Below are 21,101 nucleotides of genomic sequence, written 5' to 3' on the forward strand. Positions count from 1 at the left end.
CACATGTGGGCCAAACCAAGACAGGATATGAAACAATACATGGGGGATTAGGCTTTGGAACTAGAAATGAAGCTGGAGATGACATGCTTGAATTAGCAACAGCATTGGATATGGCGATTGTTAACACATTCTTTAAAAAGAGAGAAACTCAACTTATTACCTACAAAAGTGGGCAACATCAATCCCAAATAGACTACTTCATGATAAGGAAAGAAGACATACGTGAATGCAAGGACTGCAAGGTAATAGTGAGTGAGACAGTAAGCCAACAACATAAGCTGCTTGTTCTGGACATCGAAGTAAAAAGCGAAACTAAACAAAAATATCGGAGAGGACCACAAAAAATCAAATGGTGGCTGCTGAAAGATGAGAAAGAAGGTCTATTCAGGAGAAGAATAGTAGAAAAAATATGTTGGAACATGAAAGGAAGCCCTAATACAATTTGGAGAAAAATGGCCAGTAGTATTAGAGAGACTGCTATTGAAATACTTGGGAAAACGTCAGGAAAAAAGTTTGAGGATAAAGAGACTTGGTGGTGGTCAAACGAAGTACAAGGAAAAATAAAAGAGAAGAGAAAATTATATAAAAAGTGGCAAGAAACCAGATCCGACACAGATCTTCAAAACTATATGGTGGCGAAAAAGGAAGCGAAAGTAGCAAAAGCCAAAGCAGAAGCGTATTCAAACCTATATGATCAACTTGATACCAGGGAAGGCGAAACGAAGATATATAAAATAGCCAAACAGAGAGCAAGGAAAGCAAAAGATTTTAATCAGATTAGATGTATCCGAGATGAAAATAATAAAATACTAGTTCACGAAAGGGAAGTCAAAAAGAGATGGAGAAAGTACTTTGACAGCTTATTAAATGAAGAATTTGACAGACAGCCTGTAGAGTCAACGGAGACAGTAGCAGCAATGGTCACCAAAATAACCAACGAGGAAGTGGCTCAAGCGCTTCAAAAAATAAAGAAAGGAAAAGCGGTAGGACCAGATGATATTCCTGGGGAAGTATGGAGAGCATTGGGAGAGACAGGAACAAGGTGGCTAGCAGGTCTATTTAATAGAATTATGGAAGTCGGACAAATGCCAGACGAATGGAGAAGCCGTATACTGGTACCTGTTTACAAAAACAAGGGAGATATACAACAATGTACAAACTACAGGGCTATAAAACTGCTTAGCCACACCATGAAAATATGGGAAAGAGTAATTGACAGACGGATACGTGAAGAGACCGAAATATCCGAGAATCAATTTGGCTTTATGCAGGGTAGATCAACAACAGATGCAATTTTCATTATAAGGCAGTTGATGGAAAAATACAGGAGTAAAGAAACAAACGCTCATATGGTATTCATTGATCTTGAGAAAGCATATGATAGAGTTCCTCGAGAGATTCTGTGGTGGGCACTCAATAAGAAAGGAGTCCCTGGTGAATATGTAAAGATTGTGAGGGATATGTATGAGGGAGTAACGACTAGTGTTAGGACAGGTGTGGGAGAGACTGATAAATTTCATGTGAAAGTAGGATTGCACCAAGGCTCTGTGCTTAGTCCGTATTTATTCTCATTAGTTTTGGACCAGATAACAGCGAAACTACAGGGTAACATTCCATGGTGCTTAATGTATGCTGATGATGTCGTGTTAGTAGGAAATAGTGAAAGAGACTTAGAACAAAAACTGGAACAGTGGAGACAAGCTCTGGAGGAAAAAGGTTTAAAACTTAGTAGGACAAAAACAGAGTATTTGGAATGTTCATTTAAAGATGGAGCTACTACAAATAAAATGGTATCTTTGGATGGTGAAATGATTGTGAAAAGCAATAGTTTTAAGTACCTAGGATCGGTATTACAGAGTAATGGAGAAATAGATGGAGATGCATGCAGTAGAATTAGGGCTGGATGGATGAAGTGGAAAGAAGCGAGTGGTGTGTTGTGTGACAGAAAAATTCCAATGAAGCTGAAGGGAAAATTCTATAAAACAGCCATAAGACCGGCTATGATGTACGGAACTGAATGTTGGGCAGTGAAAAAGAAAGAGGAACAACGAATGCATGTGGCGGAAATGAGAATGCTTAGATGGATGAGTGGAGTGACAAAGAAGGATAAAATTAGAAATGAGTATATTAGGGGAAGTCTAGGTGTGGCACCAATTGATGCCAAAATGAGAGAGCATAGGTTAAGATGGTTCGGTCATGTCCAACGTCGAGACGTTAATCACCCAATACGAAGAATAGCTGAAGTGCAGATTCCTGGAAGGAGTAGGAGAGGAAGACCAAAGAAGACCTGGGGGGAGGCGATAAGGCAGGACATGTTGGTAAAGGGGATTAACATTGATATGACCCAAGACAGAATTGTGTGGAGAAATGCAATTAGGGAAGCCGACCCCGCATAGGGATAAGGCAAAGAGAATGATGATGATGATGATGATCTCTTTTTATGTTATCACTAGAAGACTTATGAAGGAACGAATCTCTTTGATTTTTCATAAGCTACAAACATGTTTTATATAGTTTTTTCGTTAGATGCATAATTTTGTGATGTCTGCGTAAATAAATTATTTACGCAGACACCACAAAACAATAAGTATGTATTGTTTATTAGAAAAAAGTAGACGCAATATTTTTGAGTATTTTTTGGCTTTCTGGTAATTTTTAGGTATTTAACTTTTAAACATTATTTGGTTCTAAGGCGGTACGAAGTTTGCCTGGTCAGCTAGGTAATACTAAAAAAATATTCTTGGACTAGTTTGGCAAAGACTAAAAAGTATAAATCATTAATTTATGAATTTTAGATTGTAAGAAAAAAGCGTCCACATGGAACAAGTGGAAGAAGGTCTGAAAACACTTGAGATTACCAATTGGAGGAACAAAGCAAGGAACAGAACAGAATGGCGGAAAATCTTAGAACAAGCCAGGAGCCAAAAAGGGTTGTAGAGCTACTGATGATGATGATGAAGAAAAAATGATACGGGATTTCCGTATTTTTCTGTCACGTTCACTTGGCCAGCTAACATTTCTTGCCATGTACCTACATAATGCAGCTGACGATTTTTTCTTCATCATCATCATCAGTAGCTCGACAACCCTTTTTGACTCCTGGCTTGTTCTAAGATTTTCCGCCATTCTGTTCTGTTCCTTGCTTTGTTCCTCCAATTGGTAATCTCAAGTGTTTTCAGACCTTCTTCCACTTGTTCCATGTGGACGCTTTTTTCTTACAATCTAAAATTCATAAATTAATGATTTATACTTTTTAGTCTTTGCCAAACTAGTCCAAGAATATTTTTTTAGTATTACGTAGCTGACCAGGCAAACTTCGTACCGCCTTAGAACCAAATAATGTTTAAAAGTTAAATACCTAAAAATTACCAGAAAGCCAAAAAATACTCAAAAATATTGCGTCTACTTTTTTCTAATAAACAATACATACTTATTGTTTTGTGGTGTCTGCGTAAATAATTTATTTACGCAGACATCACAAAATAATGATTACTTAGGTTGGTCGTATTAACTCCTTCCTGGGTTCATGTAAGTACAAAAACTTTGCTTGAGGTCATTATATGATTAAATGCATAGTTTACGATTCTATAAGGGACATACAGACAAAAATTCATTTTTATATATTATAGAGAACAGGGAAATAATTAGATTGCTATTAAAAAATGGGGGTTGGTGATAGAAAAGTGAAAAATTAGGGTTGTATGTATTTTTTGGTTTTACATCACATAAAATTATGCAAAAAACAGTTGGTCTAAAAAGATAAAAAAATGTCAGGAGGGGGTGGGGTGGGGAGGCCAACCCTCTTTTTCACTTAGATTGGTCGTACTAACACAGGAAGCTTCAGGGGTTCATGTACACTAATGTACAGTGATTTTGCTTATTAAGGTGAATCATAATATTTATGATCAAATGTATATATTATGCTATTTCATAAGTTCTATGCATAATTCTATAAAAGACGTACAGATTTTTTTATATTGTCTCGTATAAATATTTTTCAAAATAAAATGTCAATTTAAAAAACAAAAAGAATTAGACATACAGATTTTTTTATATTGTCTCGTATAAATATTTTTCAAAATAAAATGTCAATTTAAAAAACAAAAAGAATTTTCCGCGCCAGGCTTTGAACCCCGATCTCCCGAGTGAAATGTAGGCGCCAAGTAAGCAAGTCCATTAAATGTTCTGAGTAACGTATATACATATTTGACATTTAAGCTGTAGCGTTGGTCCATCAACTTTCATGTTTTACCTTTTCTTGACTAAAATCCCCGGTTTTGGGCCAGCTGACACGTCATTTGTTAATAAGCTTTGGAGCACCTACCTAAATAATAAGAAACCAGCCATGCTAAAATGCTCCGGTCAAATTTGACACTACCTCCCTGGCTATTACGTTCAAATGATTTTTAATATAGTCTACTATTGTTAAGAATCATTAGTATAGCTAAATTTTTAATTTTAGTATACAGGGTTGGTCGAAACTCGGAATGAGTATTTTCTGAGTTTTCTTAAATGGAACACCCTGTATTTTTGTATTGTAGTGAAATGATATTTTATATTACTTTTTTATTTCTTAAGCATTCCCTATACCTAACTGCTTTAATTTGTGAGTTATTGGTGATTCAAGCTAAACATTATTTGCAACAAAAAATACGTACAATTTTATTAGGTGGTCGTGAAAATACTCAATCCCAAATAATTTTTCAGAAATAAATACATATTAATCCAGACTGGTCCTTAAAATTACCAATAATGGTTTAGCTATCAAAATACCTACGTAGTTAAGATTGTTGGTGCGATTAACAATTAGCACAAATTAAAGCAGTTAGGTATGGGGAATGCTTAAGAAATAAAGAAGTACCATAAAATATCATTTCATTACAATACTAAAATACTTTCATTTAAGAAAACTCAGAAAATACTCATTCCGAATTTCGACCAACCCTGTATACTAAAATTAAAAAATTAGCTTTACTAATGATTCTTAACAATAGTAGAGTATATTAAAAATCATTTGAACGTAAGTAGAGTTTTAGATGTCAAACTACTACAATTCTACAGGGTGTTAATTTTGCTACGAAATTAATAAAAAAACGTAATTATTTTTTAAAATACCCTGTATAATATTACAAAACCTCATATTTTAAGAAAGAAGACATCGAAGAGAATCCAAAAATGTAAAAATATACAGGGTATCCCATTAAAAAAAATGAAGTTATAAGCAACTTCCGGTATAATCGGAAGTTGCAAAGAGATGGAAATATTTTCATTTAATAGATCATCCCTCAAAACCCCTTTATTCCAATTTTCATGATTCTGTTGCCTTTAGTTCTCGAGATATTTCTAATAGGCCCTTTATTTGCCTCACCCTGTACATACTTCGCATTTTATCTTAAAATAAATTAGTCATCCTTTTTTGTTGCACCATATCTCGCTTAGTTTGAATGTAATCGAAATTTAACATTGCGGTCGTTTTAAAGGTCTTTTCAGGCAGTACTTACAAAAAATATTGATAGCATTATACCCTTAAAATCGACCATTTCTCTGTTATTAAGTGAACACACTGATTTGAGCATGCACAAAAAAAATTTCTTTTAACCTACCATATCTCTTTTTATGTTATCACTAGAAGACTTATGAAGGAACGAATCTCTTTGATTTTTCATAAGCTACAAACATGTTTTATATAGTTTTTTCGTTAGATGCATAATTTTAAGGTATTCGCAAAAAACCGTCCGAAAAGTCGACATTTTTCAATGAAAATGGCAAATTTTCAACCACGAATAACCCAAAAGGAGCCGCTGAGTCGACTGACTAAGTTAACGCCGTCGGATTTGGATAATCATTTCAATTTTGCAGTTTTGTCAGTTTTGTATAATTCAATTGAAAAAAAAAGAATGTGTGTGTGTACTTTGTATGCACGTAAGAAGTTATACTTCTATTATATGATTTCAATGAAATCAATATATTTTAAACAGTTTATTTATATTTTATTTAAATATTAAACTAATTTTAATACTTACTACTTTCCTCCAAAAATTTTTATTAAAACAATACCAAAAATTAAAAAAATAAAAGAATAGAACGCATTGAAAAATGAAACCAAGAAATGATTTCTGAACAATAATTGTTGACAAAAATTTTAACTAAATACGTATTTTCTGCAAAAAAAATATAATAAAAATACTTATAATCATAAAATGTATAAATAAAAAATAATAAAAATTTGCATTTGAGATTGAACCTGCGTCTATCAGGTTGTTAGATTTTGAACTCACCACACGCAGAATTAGCTACCGAGACATATGAATGATGTGGGAAGATATAGCAACTAAACGTTTTAAACTTTTTTGACAGTTGCTTATTCTCTTAGTTTAATCAAATAAGTTTGATTCTTGTGGAATTAAAATATTAAAATACAACAAAATATAGACTAAAAAAGCAATATATTAGATGAAAATTGGTAGAAATTTTGTTGGTAATCAAATTATGTAAATCAAAGCATTATCTCTACTACCTAGGTACATTTTCCAAATAGGTATATAATTTTTTATTACAATACTGAAATATTTACAATTAGGTATGTACCTGTTGCCTTTAAAAACTTTTTAAAAAATCACTACAATTATAAACTTGCATTTTTTCTCTGTCCTCACAACAATAAAAACTAATATACACACAATTTGTTTACCCATAACCATTGACGTATTAATAAAATAACCGACATATTGAGCAATTGTTGACAGGTCATTGTGATTACCCAATCAGAGGATGTATCACGTTTAAGCTGCGCCCAGGACCAAGACTTTTGATGAATTCGCGCACATACAGGGTGCGCCAAACCTCTGGTTTTCTTTGATTACGGCTAAACTGTGAGATACAAAAAAATGTTTATAACAAAACTAATGTGTATCAAAGAGGTCTATAATTTAAAAAATTATTTTCAATTATACAGGGTGGGTCAGAACGACGGTATGAACCAAAGTTTTATTTTTTTAAATGGAACACCCTGTATATTAAATCATTTTGAATATATTATTTAAAAATATGAAAAATTTCTATAAGGTCTTATAGGCCTAAAGTTAATAATTTTCGAAATATTTACATTTTTATTGAGAAAAATGGTAATATTTATAGGGTTGTGGATTATGTTTCCAAGGAAATAAAAATTTAAGTGATAGGTCAAAGTTTTTAAAATATAGTGTTAGTTTTAGAAACATACACTAAAATATAAAATATGAAAACAAAAACGTAATTAAAGATTAAAATAAATCGTATGTTAGTACAATTCAATTGAATTTAATAACTTCAAATTATTTTACAAAAAATATTTTACCATATTAATGAATGCATAAATTAGTTACTAAATTAAATAAACAACCAAATTTTAAATCAACCGTAGTAATTTTTCTACCGCAGCAACTTTCCTGTACCAAATTAATTGTTAGTTATATTGTATTTACGAGTAAGATCAGTTAATAACTTTTTAATTTACCTACATCTTGAGAACGTATAAAGTATGCTTTGAAACAAATGAACGTTATGGAAGTATATTAAGAAGTAAATAGTATCTTACCCCAGGCTGTGGGTGAAAAAACGTGATATAATTCAGGAATTTTTGAAACCTATCAGGTGTTGTAAAGGACGATGCCAGGAGTAACTTATACTAAAATGTAACCAAAAATTTTGTGCGGTTTTTTATTTATGACGATTTTCATTTGTTAAATTTACAATTTTTAAAGATTTTTAATTTTGCAGCTTAGGATATTCATTTTGGAGAATAACTTTTAAATAGAAAATTGTAGTAAATTAAAAAACCTACAATTTGAGCTACGGCAAGTTTAATTTCATTAATAAATAGATGTTCGTGAAAAAATATATGTTCAAAATAAGTTGGGAAATGGATAAAACGTCTAATTCTAAGCACTTTTCGTTCTGTAGCATTTTTTCACCAAGTTAATACCTTTCGAGTTATTTTCGAGTAAATACCTTAATTTTTCAACAACAAAAAACACGTTTTTAGGCGGTTTTTGACAAATAACTCAAAAAATAAGTGTTGAAAAAATGGGTTTTAACAAAATTGTATAAAATTAAAAATTGAAAAAATGATGTAATGCATGAAATCTCTAGACCCAGTATAAACAAAGTTCTAGCTAATTAAAAATAGGTTCATATCCGTCAAATTTCAAAGTGAATTATTTCAACGTGGAATAATCAAAAAATCATGCACTTTTTGGAGAAAAATAATTTTTTAAAGTATTTAAAAAACTATGTATATCTGTTTTTAAAAAATGTTTATAGCATCAAAAGTAAGCAAATTACTCTGAAAATAAAGTTGATCTCTTTTTTTTTGGTCAAAAAACTCGAAAGTCAACCCCCAATTAGCATCCTAAATCAAATTAATCATTACCGCTTCACAAGTTACTTTGCTCATGTATTATTTATATGATCTGTAAGTATCATTGGTTCGAAGGGCTTATTTAAAAAAAAATTTGTTTTAAAATAAATTTGTTTTAATTTTTAATTTAAAAAAAATGTTTTTTCTAAATAACTTAAAATTTATTAATGTGACCAAAAATCACAAAGAGTAAAAAAAATAGTTTTTGCTGTTACGAATATTTTGGATTTTTTGCTTTTTTTTTTTGGAAGGCAAAAAATTGTTAAGATATGGCTGTTCTAAATTTGCATACACTCGTGATTATTGACTAGTTCAAGTCCTTTTAACTACTGCCCCTTCAAAAATTAGCACTTTGAACCCATGAAACTTACAGACATAAACGACACATACACGAGTAACACAACATTGAAGTAAAATTGATTAATTCCATTTTTGATGCTAATTAAGGGGGGACTTTTCCGAATTTTTTGACCAAAAAAAAAGAGATCAACTTTATTTTCAGCGAAACTTGCTTACTTTTGATGCTATAAACTTTTTTTTAAAACAGATATATACTTTAAACACTTTAAAAAAGTTGTAATGATTTTTCTCCAAAAGGTGCATGATTTTTCGGTTATTTTACGTTGATATAATTCACTTTAAAATTTGACGGATATGAACCTCTTTTTCGTTAGCTAGGACTTTGTTTTTACTGGGTCTAGAGATTTCACGCGTACACCGTTTTTTTTTCAATTTTTAATTTGCTATATTTTCGTTAAAACTCTTTTTTTTTCAATAAAATACTTACTTTTTGAGTTATTTGTCAAATATCTATGTGTTTGCCAAATTGCATGTCAATCCAAGCGGTGCTTTAAAATTTAAACCGAAAACCGTGATGCAATGTATTATAAGTTGCTAGCCGTTGCTAAGGGCAACCGACACAATAAATCACAGTCGAAACGAAAAATAAATCTCCAGTACATTTTAAAAATCATTTTTAATAAGTAAATGTAACTTTCGGTCAAAATAATTTTTATTTTAAGATAATATCAGTCTTTCTTTAGTCAATGACTGTGAAATAATTTCTTAATTGTTATAAATAAAGTCACTACGAATTAAGAAAACAAAAACAATGATCTCGGCTTCAGTTGGTCGTAGAATATTTTTATTTGATTTTGAATCTTTATTTTGGCTTCAGCAACAATAATCTGCAAGTTAGAAACTCATAGGATGTACAGGGGCGGCTTCAGTTCTAAATGTTTATAACGAAATTTGCCCCCTTATTTTCAAACCCGAAATAAGAGGTTGAAAAATGTTATACGCATTTATTTACATCAGAATATGAAAATATAAGTCTTTAGAAGGAGAGTGGATCTTGGATTAACTCTGTACGATTTTTTTTCAAAAAGTTATAGCCTTGGGCATTTGACCTCTTGGGATAAACAAATTATAATATCTAAGCAACAAGTTCACAAATAGGGCACTACAATTTTTTTTTATGTCTAGTATTGAAAGATCTTCATTTTAAAGCCTTAAAATGTATAAAAAATATTTTTACAATAAATAACGCAATTGCAAAAAACGGCCATTTTGGACCTTTCGCAGGCTGTTTTGCAATAACGTATTAATGAAATTAAACTTGCAATAGCTCAAATTGTAGGTTTTTAATTTACTACAATTTTCTATTTAATACTTTTTCTCTAAAATGAATATCCTAAGCTGCAAAATTAAAAATCTTTAAAAATTGCAAATTTAACAAATGAAAATCGTCATAAATAAAAAACCGCACAAAATTTTTGGTTACATTTTAGTATAAGTTATTCCTGGCATCGTCCTTTACAACACCTGATAGGTTTCAAAAATTCCTGAATTATATCCTGAAATCGACCTATTTTTCACCCACACCTTGGACTATCTATGTACCTACTCGTGTCACAAAAGCTGGTAATAATTTCTAATGGTTTCACCCAAAACAAATGTCATATCCAAAAATTTTTCGGTTAAAAAATTAAAATTTAAAATATAAAAAATTGTTTATGTACCAGCTTTTGTGACACCAGTAAATACTATTTATATTAATAAATAATTTGGCTGATACATTTAACATTCATTTGTTTCAAAGCATACTTTATAATAATTTTTATATTCTCAAGATGTATGTAAGTAAATTTAAAATAGTAGATTAAAAGTTTAACTAAATACAATTTAACTAACAATTAATTTGGTACAGGAAAGTTGCTGTAGTAGAAAAATTACTACGGTTGATTTAAAATTTGGTTGTTTATTTAATTTAGTAACTAATTTATGCATTCATTAATATGGTAAAATATTTTTTGTAAAATAATTTAAAGTTATTAAATTCAATTGAATTGTACTAGCATACGATTTATTTTAATCTTTAATTACGTTTTTATTTTTATATTTTAGTGTATGTTTCTAAAACCAGATTATAATGATTTTTTTTTGCAAAAAAATGTTTAAATAAAAAATCCGCAAAATAGTTTTTTTTAAATATCTACAAAACGAAACATGCTAGGTACATACAACCTTATACCAAAAGAAAGGTTGTAATATTTACTACAAAATGCAAAACTAATATACAGGGTGTCCCATTTAAAAAAAATGAGAAAATTTTGTATTTGCAAATAGTGATCACACTGTATATTTTATGGCTAAAAGTAAAAAATAATAAATTATTTAAAAATAACACTATATTTTAAAAACTTTGACCTATCACTTAAATTTTTATTTCCTTGGAAACATCCACAACCCTATAAGTATTACCATTTTTTTCAATAAAAATGTAAATATTTCGAAAATTATTAATTTTAGACGTATAAGACCTTCTACAAATTTTTCATATTTTTAAATAATATATTCAAAAATGATTTAATATAGAGGGTGTTCCATTTAAAAAAATACAACTTTAGTTCATACCGTCGTTCTGACTCACCCTGTATAATCAAAAATAATTTTAGAATATAGACCTCTTTGATACACATTAGTTTTGTTATAAACATTTTTTTGTATATCTCATAGTTTAGCCTTAATCAAAGAAAACCAGAGGTTTGGCGCACCCTGTATAAATTAACTTCCAACGCGCCTAAAGAAGTATAACTTCAGAAAGGCGTAGTTTCTCATAATCTATCAATAGATAAGGAAATGGTGCCATATTTTGGAAGACATAGATGTACATAAAAGGAAAACCAATTAGGTTTGGGTTCAAACTATGGTGTCTATGTAGTTCAAATGATTATTTATTCAAACTTTTACCTTATGGTGGAAAAATAAGTTCTCATGAAAACGCCTTGGGACAAGAAGAAATCGTTGTGCTGGATTTGCTATCAGTTATTCAGCGAAGATCGCATATTTTTTGATAACTTTTCTCATCTTACAAGGTAGGTATTCGGTTTGCTAAAAGAAAAAAGATTTTACGCTACTGGAACAAAGGGCGAAAACCGTTCTTGTAGTAGTACAATGGAAAGTGTAAAAAATATAAAGAAAATATTGTGGTACTTGCGATTTTTCTTACGATACTGAACAAAGATTTTTGTTAGTTATATGAAATGACAATTATTCTGTAGAGACAGTTGCAACAAATAATTGTAGCATTGAACCCAAATAGCATTGAAAAAGAAACTAACCTCAGCCAAAAGTGATAGCTGAGTATTGTATAATCAACATATGGGTGGTGTTGATTTGCATGATAGCGGCATGTCTACTTATAAAATAAAGGTAAAAGAAAAGAATGGCGGTTCTTTTTATAGATGTAATTGATAGTGTTATTGTCAATGCATGGAAAATATATAACGTGACAAATAAAACCAAAATGTCATAATTAGATTTTAATTCTTACATAGCAGTTTACTCTGTCTTACATAGAAAGAGTAAAACATGACAAATTAATAACTCTAATGCAAGAAATTGGAATTGACAACAAAGATCTAAGAATTATCAGAAACATTTATTACAATCAAACGGCCAAAATCAAAATAGAAGACCAGTTAACTGATAAAACTGCAATAGAACGAGGAGTACGACAGGGCTGTATTTTATCTCCACTACTATTCAATATTTACTCTGAATGGGTATATTTAAGGAAGCTTTAGACGGTTGTGCCAAAGGAGTATTAATAAATGGTGAATGGTTGAATAACATTAGATATGCAGATGACACCATAGTTTTTGCCGATAATCTCAATGATTTACAGATATTAACAAATCGTGTAACAGAAGTCAGAAACAGATACGGACTAGCTCTTAACATAAAGAAGACCAAATTTATGACAATTAGTAAGAAACCAATACTAAACGCTCAACTTACAATCAACCAACAGAATATCGAAAGAGTTGAGCAATATACATATCTGGGTACGAATTTAAATAGCCAATGGGACCACTCAGCAGAAATTAAACAGCGAATAATAAGGGCGAAAGCAGCATACGTTAGAATGAGACCCATTTTCAACATTCGAGACATAGCATTAAAAGCAAAATACCGTCTGTTGAAATGCTACATATTTTCAGTTCTGCTCTACGGAATGGAAGCGTGGACACTAACTGTTGCATCTATGAATCGGCTCGAGGCTTTCGAAATGTGGTGTTATAGGCGCATCTTACGTATATCCTGGGTTGACCGAATTACCAATGTGGAAGTCCTGCGTAGAATGCGGAAAGAGTGTGAAATTCTCATAACCATAAAAACAAAAAAATTAGAATATCTAGGACATGTAATGAGAAATCAAGAACGTTACGGCCTTCTCCAACTGATTCTCCAAGGGAAGGTAAATGGTAAAAGAGGACCGGGAAGAAGACGCATTTCCTGGCTTCAAAATTTACGTAAGTGGTATAACACGACTACCACTGACCTGTTCCGCGCTGCGGTAAATAAAGTCAAGATAGCCATGATGATCGCCAACATCCGGAACGGATAGGTACTTTAAGAAGAAAAAAAGACATAGCAGTTATCCTTATGAGAAAGGAAGTACCGCTGATCGAAGATCCAAGGAGAGGGTATATCGGCTTCAAATGATCCTACAAGACCCAATTATTGTAGGATTCTTGATTTGATCATTTGAAGCCGATATACTCTCTCCTTGGATCTTCGATCAGCGGAACAATTATTGTGAACGACTATCCAGAAACAGTTTGTTGTCAGAAATTATACTTGATAATGTAGGTCTTTTCATTGCAGAAGAAGAAAATAATGCAAGAAGATGCAGATAAGCAAAAGTACAACTGTATACAGTCGGAAAAATGAAAGAATTCCCATGAACGATCACATCAATCACTTATTTTGTATTTGCTATCTTTTTCTATAACAAACGTTTGTTATTTATAGAAAAAGACAGCAAATACAAAATAAGTGATTGATGTGATCGTTCATGGGTATTCTTTCATTTTTCCGACTGTATACGCTCTGAGCTTCGCTGGTGTCGCTCCTAGCGGATTACTAATGCAACTTTCACCGGTAATTTTTAAATTTATTATTTAATTGTTATCGCTTTTAATATTTACAACGCAAAAAAGTAATTAAATTGTAATCGATTTTTTAAAGATTTTGTTAATCATTTTAACGTTCTATTAATGAAATATTAATTTCTTACTTCGGATACTTTCACAATTATCGTGTAGATGGCGCTTAGATTAATTTATAATTACATATTACGAAATATTAAAAAAACAAATTCAGTATTTAAAACGTAAGTATATTTAAGATAAAAACATACACCACAGCTTTGACCAACTAATATTATTTCCTATTAATGTTTTTAATTTCAATGTTTTAAATTAATCACTTTGACATTTATGTCAAATTTCCAGTAAAAGCTTACAGACTTGTCACTACTGGCGCTCGCGAATTTTTAATTATCCCCTCTACCTACGAGCTCATAGGGTATATGTGTATAAAGTGTAAAATTCATCTAGGTACATCCAAACTACTTTGAACAACTTCACAGTAATTGAAATTAAAAAAAATGTTATGGGTTATCCCATCATTGTGTTTACACAACATTTTGTTGTGAAAAAACTAAGGACTTTTATTTTTTTTTAACTTGATAGATGAGTACCTAGGTATTAAGTAAATTTTTAGCAATAAAAAATCACAATTTATTTTTTTCTAAGCTTGGGAACTAATGGGTTAATTTTAAAAACCCATAAGAGTAATGTTTTTAAGAAATATTAATAAAAAATTCCATAATAATTAATAAGGAAACTTATGAAAGACTGTAGATTGTGATTTATTCGTGGCAATCGCCATAAACTGCAAATTTCAAAGGTGGGCCAACTGAAATGGGAAGGGGCTTGTATTTATTTTTCTTTTGTAGTAATTGTTTATAGTTTTTTTTTTTTTGTATTTTAGGTTTTACTCAGCAGGAGAATAAAATGAAAATAATGGAAACATTTTGTGAACACTCATCCGATAAAGAGCACTGTACGAGTCAACACGCTGAAGAAACAACTGTAAATAAAAATATAAAAGTTCAGGCTAGGCAGGGACCTTACAAATGTGAAATTTGTTTCAAACACTTTTCTAGAGCACATCATTTAAAAGAACATTTAAAAATGCACACTGATAAAGAACCTCGCAAGTGTGAAATTTGTAGTAAACAGTTTACTAATCTAAGTGATTTAAAGCGTCATATGAGAGTTCACACTGGAGAAAAACCGTACAAGTGTGAAATTTGTTTCAAGCAGTTCGGTCTAGCGAGTACTTTGAAGGTACATTTGAGAGCGCACACTGGAGAAAAATCTTATAAGTGTGAAATTTGTTTTAAGCGATTTAGTCAAAATGGGCATTTGAAAAGACATTTGAGTGTGCACACTGGAGAAAAACCCCACAATTGTAAAATATGTTTCAAGCAGTTTACACAAGCGGTTAGTCTAAAAACACATTTGAGAGTACACACTGGCGAAAAACCCCATAAGTGTGAAATTTGTCTTAAGCACTTTAGCTGTTCAAGTCATTTGAAAACACATTTGCTAGTGCACACTGGAGAAAAACCTCACAAGTGTGAAATTTGTAGTAAGCAGTTTACTCAGCTAAGTACTTTAAAGGGTCATATGAGAGTTCACACTGGAGAAAAACCCCACAAGTGTGAAATTTGTTTTAATCAGTATAACCATTTGAATAATTTGAAAAGACATTTGCTAGGGCACACTGGAGTAAAGCCTTACAAGTGTGAAACTTGTTTTAAGCAATTTAGTCGAAATGGACATTTGAAAGTACATTTGACAGTGCACACTGGAGAAAATCTTTACAAGTGTGAAATTTGTTTTAAGCAATTTACTCAATCAAATGATCTGAGAAAACATTGGAGAGTGCACACTGGAAAAAAGCCTTACAAGTGTGAAATTTGTTTTAAGAAGTTTACTGAAGCGGGTACTCTAAAAACACATTTGAGAGTACACACTGGAGAAAAGCCTTACAAGTGTGAAATATGTTTTAATCTGTTTAGTCGAGCAAGCAGTTTGAAAACACATTCGAGTGTGCATACAGAGAAAGACCCCACAAGTGTAAACTATTGTGACGCGTGAGTTACTTTGAATTGACGTTTCCTGATTATTATTTATGTTCTTTTATGCACTAATGTTTAATTTTAGTTGACTTTACAGATAAATGTCATTGTATACCGGGTGTAACAATGATAGTGTGTTTTTTCCTCAAGTTTTTGAACACCTTGTAGAGTATTCTAGCCTTAGGCTTTATTAACATTTTGCTTTTTGATTCATTCGCTTATATTGGATAAAAAAAAGTTAGATACTTTAACAACTAGAAACGTTCTTCATCAACACAGGGTGTTTCTAAATAAGTGCGACAAACTTTAAGGGGTAATTCTGCATAAAAAAATAATGACCGTTTGCTTGATAAACATATGTCCGCAAGTGCTTCGTTTCCGAGATACGGGATGTTCAATTTTTTCTTACAAACTGACGATTAATTTATTCCTCTAAAACCAGTTGAGATATGCAAATGAACTTTAGTAGGTTTTAAGAGGTAGTTATTGCCCATTTTTGACATGAAATTAAAAATTTTATATTTGCCATTGGCGTACATACGGGTCATATTACCCGTATGCACGCCAATGGTGAATATAAAATTCTTAGTTGTATGCCAAAAATGCGCAATAACTACCTCTTAAAACCTACCAAATTTCATTTGCATATCTCAACCGGTTTTAGAGCAATAAATAAATCGTCAGTTTGTAAGAAAAAATTCAACATCCCGTTTCTCGGAAACGAAGCATTTGCGGACATGTGTTTAGAAAGCAAACGGTCATAATTTTTTATGCAGAATTACCCCTTAAAGTTTGTTGCACTTATTTAGAAACACCCTGTGTTGATGAAGAACGTTGTTAGTTGTTAAAGTACCTAACTTCCAACTATCCAACATAAGCGAATTAATCAAAAAGCAGAATGTTAAGAAAGCCCAAGGCTACAGTTGAGTTTTAATTTCAACATTTTATTTACTCTAGAATATTCCACAGGATGTTCCAAACTTTGAGGAAAAAACGCACTATCATTTTTACACCCGGTATACAATGACACTTATCTGTTTAGCAACAATATTATTACATCGATATTCTTGAAGAATAAAACTATAATATTTAAAAAATCACTAAAATCGGACAACAAGTTTGAGAAATACGAGACATCAAATATGTCCCATTTTTAAAGTGGTGCGTTAATTTTGATGCTTAGTGTACATTAATTGTTCCACTAACTAAAATATAATATATTTTTAATATTACAAAGTTTAATAATTTATTATTAACCCGATATTCAACACTATGACTGATTTATCTACATGTCAAATAGTCGCGGCCATCGTCTACAAAAAAAAAACTCGATACACCGTTTTACCATACATCGTTTTACCATACATACATCGTTGACTTAAATACCAGAATACAATGTTCTCGATTATTCATGAAACAAACAGCCTTTTCTATTAATTAAAAAATATAGGGTTAAAAATTATTTACATATATAATACAGGTAAATCGAATTAACTAAAATAAAAATATTTACATAACAACGTTAAAAGAACTTGTTAGTATTTTCGACAAAAACCCATAGATCAAACAACCTTCTAAAATTCTTAGGTAAACAAAAAAAGATTATTGGATATAGAAATTGAGTCAATACTCGCAATCTTAAAGTTTGTATTTTTAGTAGTTGTTACAAAATAACAAAATCATGGGGCTACTGATTTCGAGGCTTGCAATTTATTATTTATTTTTAAATTTAGTATTAAAAATTAAGGCTATGGGTACATAATTCGCAAATATTTTACGGCTATCCCTACTTTTTCTGTCTTTACACGGCAAATCACGTGTAGTAAAATTCTCACTGGTATGGAAACTGCAGATGTAAACATTAGGTTGATAGTGACATTGTCATTAGAAAGGTAGAGATGGCTATTTCGGTTTCGTTCAGTTTTTGAATGTTCTTGGTTCTTGGATAACCTTTACTTGTATAAATGATAGGATTATTTTTTCACTAATTATGTATTCAGTGGTTACCATTATTTTTATATACTATACAAATAGTCGAAAAAGAAAAAAGTTGTAAAGTTATTTTAATAATGTAGTGTTACCATGGAAAGCTTAGATAAGGTTTGAACATGTGAAGAACTGCGTTGTATAAATGTAGTATTACTCAATTAATTTATAAAGACTTTATTTATTTCTTTATTTGCGCAAATTAAAATATGGGACGTTGTTACAAGAAATGAGGAGCTTGCGTTCAAAAGAGGCTATATCCATTTGGAAAAAATATCCAGGAAACAAAAAAAAACTTCTTATTGGTTGGCCTTAGTACTTGGGGATAACAAGATAAGGTTTATTTGTAGTGTTTTAGGAAAGTAGTTTGATGCAATTTGATTTTTATTTTTTGAGTTACCGTTTTTTGAAAAAAAAAATTATTATTAATCTGGATATGGATAGTTTTGATTGCAAAATTTTAAAAATTCTCAAAAAGAACTAATTAAAACGCCAGAAAACACATTTTTATTATAAAATTGGAACACAAAATCAAATGGAACCAAGAGAAACAAAAATATTTATATGTGAAGAGCAGGTTCTTCATCCAAACAGTCACATTCCTCGCTCTCATCTACTTCTTTGTCAGTAGATTCTGCTCGCAACATCCAATTTTCACCAAACAGCTCTTTCAGAAGCTTCGTAAGACTGGACTTCTTCTTATCTGGTAACGAGTTTCTGGGCTCTATAATGTTTAGAACCAGGTTCCCATCGTCTTTTCCTTTTTTTAGCATCATCTGACGCGATTTATTTCCAGATGCAAACCGATAATATAGGTATGTATTTTCTTCAATCTTTTGTTGGTTCTGAATGTCTTTGAATGCCCTGCTCTATGGTGATCATTTCTTCATCCATATTGCACGTGGATCGTCGTCAATCGTCAATATTTCCGGAAGCAAACCAGCACTGGTTGGCGAATAACTGATCACTGATCGTCACTCAACGAACGCCTTCAACCCCTACCACTCTTTAGTTAACGGTCAACGCGAGGCGGTCGCGAGTTCGCGAAGTGTATCGTTACAGTATTGTCAGATGCACCACTATTTTGTCGTATTTCTGAATATAACGAATTATTGGATATAGCCACTTTTGATCGCAAAAGTAGGATATAGCCACTTTTGATGCAAAATGCCGACTTTATATGCGATTTTAAAATATAAATAGCTCGTTTTGAACACTAGTGAACGTGCCAGTTGATAGATCTTGTAAAATCACAAAAAAGCATAATTTTGTAAAAAATGGATATAGTCCCTTTTGAACGCAAGCTCCTCAAATGTGTTACTGAAAAGCGAAGAAGTAGACGGTTAGCTCAATTGAAGTAAGTACTTTTTTACATAAATCAAATTAATTACTATTGTATTTTTCAAATTAATTTTAATTACTATTGTATTTTTCAAATTAATTTTAAATTTATAGTGAAAATATGATCTATAAAATCTATCGGTAAACCAAGAATTTTCGCATTAAATTTTATTCTCGTTTAACGGAATAAACTATTTGTTAGATTATTTAATTATTAGAATTGTACATGAGTAAAAACGAGTGACTCAGATTCCGAAGCGACAAACGAGTTACGCGAGGATAAAAATGAACAATTGTTATTTGTTAATCTTCTTCACAATTATTAAATTTTATTTGATAAAAAAATGACCCCAAAAATTAAGAATCTTCTTCTAGTTTGTAAATTTTTCTATGACGCATATTCATAACTGCTACCATATATTGTAACAAAAAAATACCTACGCCGAAGACGTCCACCCACCAACTTCACTTAAACCGAAGCAAAATACTACTAAACAAGCACAATGTGCTTAAGTATGTCATACTTCAAAAGCGTAGTACATTCTTCTATGTAGGCTGGTAAATAGAAGCAAACACTGCGGAGAAAAGCAAATGCTTTTTAAGTGTAGTGAAATCTTCAAAAATGTAGTACGTACTTGAAGCATTAGCATTTACTACATTTTATGCCACCATGGGCACTTTACTTTATAGCTAAACTCGTACCTATTTACGGTTATCGGAACAAACTCTTATAAAATAATACCTTTATTTGAACTTTAATTACTTGAAATAATTGGATTATCCATAAATAATATATACACAATAAATAACTTTTTATTAATTGTACGCCTTAAATCAACTATTATTTTTCAAATACACTATCAATACTATTTAATAAACAACTCTTTGATTGATTTTATTATCATCGTAAAAGCGTTAAAAAGCATAAGCAGAATGAACTGTTATATCAAAATAGCGGGTCGGACACATCTCTACTTGTCACTGTCTTGAGTCTTGTCATAACATTATATTCGACTGAGTGCGTTGTATGACAAAGATAGCAAATGTTCGATTTCCATGGACATGGTGTCCATTTTTTTCGAATCCTGAAAAAACTAATAAATATTTTTAAAAAATTTAAACACAAAATGAAAGACTAAATTATTATCGAGGGCCGAAAGTCCCTTAGAATATAAAAGAAGTTTCTTTCGAATGAGATATTTGAAATTAAAAATCACACTACATTTTCTCTTAGTTTTTCACCCATGTAACTAATTAAAATAAACATTATAGAAGTTCTCAGGGACTTTCGGCCCTCGCTAATAACGTATTCTTTCATTCTGCGTTTAAATTTTTCAAAAATACTTAGTAGTTTTCTCAGGATTCGAAAAAAATGAATCCCCATTTGAATAGCATTGCAGCCGAAAATACGTACCGATCCTCTTAATAATACAGATCATCTCAAACCCTTATTTCAATACGTCACAGATTATCGAATTCTCTCTGACGCATTACAGTTGGAAGTGACAGGAAAAACGTACCTCTGTGATTACTATACATTGAACTTTGCGCAGCAGTGAAACAATAGTAGTGTTCGCGCAGTACAACATGAATGTATTCAGAGTATATAAGTTCGGGATTAGTTTCCAAGGCGCAGGCGTCAACGTAAACTTATCTTGGACATGCTCAGGATTTTTCGCTCCGCGAACAATTTTCGGATTCGTAATGTAATGACGGGTTGCATACATTAAGGTTAGAGAAGGAAGCCTTTTGTTGTCCCTTTCTTATTTCAAAATCAATGTCAAAAAAAATAAATGCAAATGCAACCAAATTTGTATGTCAACAAAGAGAAAGAGAATAAAAGCAACAGGCAAAGGTTTAACTTTCTATTCAATGCAT

General features: G+C 31.2%; 1 protein-coding gene across 2 annotated transcripts in view; it reads left to right on the forward strand.

Annotated features, from left to right (window-relative positions):
- LOC114339817 (zinc finger protein 226-like) overlaps positions 1–18,196 on the forward strand; it is a 29,050-nt gene extending 10,854 nt beyond the window's left edge. Inside the window, exons 1-2 of one of the 2 annotated variants that reach the window (XM_050644970.1) lie at positions 13,680–13,846; positions 14,741–18,196. In XM_050644970.1, coding sequence (XP_050500927.1) covers positions 14,764–15,915 — 1,152 coding nt within the window. In that variant the 5' untranslated portion in view covers positions 13,680–13,846; positions 14,741–14,763 and the 3' untranslated portion in view covers positions 15,916–18,196. Of the gene's footprint in view, positions 1–13,679; positions 13,847–14,740 lie in introns of those variants that run through there. The other variant, XM_028290500.2, reaches the window with a different exon arrangement.
- Positions 18,197–21,101: the final 2,905 nt, after the last annotated feature.

The sequence above is a fragment of the Diabrotica virgifera genome, chromosome 1, assembly GCF_917563875.1.
Source record: "Diabrotica virgifera virgifera chromosome 1, PGI_DIABVI_V3a".
Classification (NCBI taxonomy): Eukaryota; Metazoa; Arthropoda; class Insecta; order Coleoptera; family Chrysomelidae; genus Diabrotica; species Diabrotica virgifera.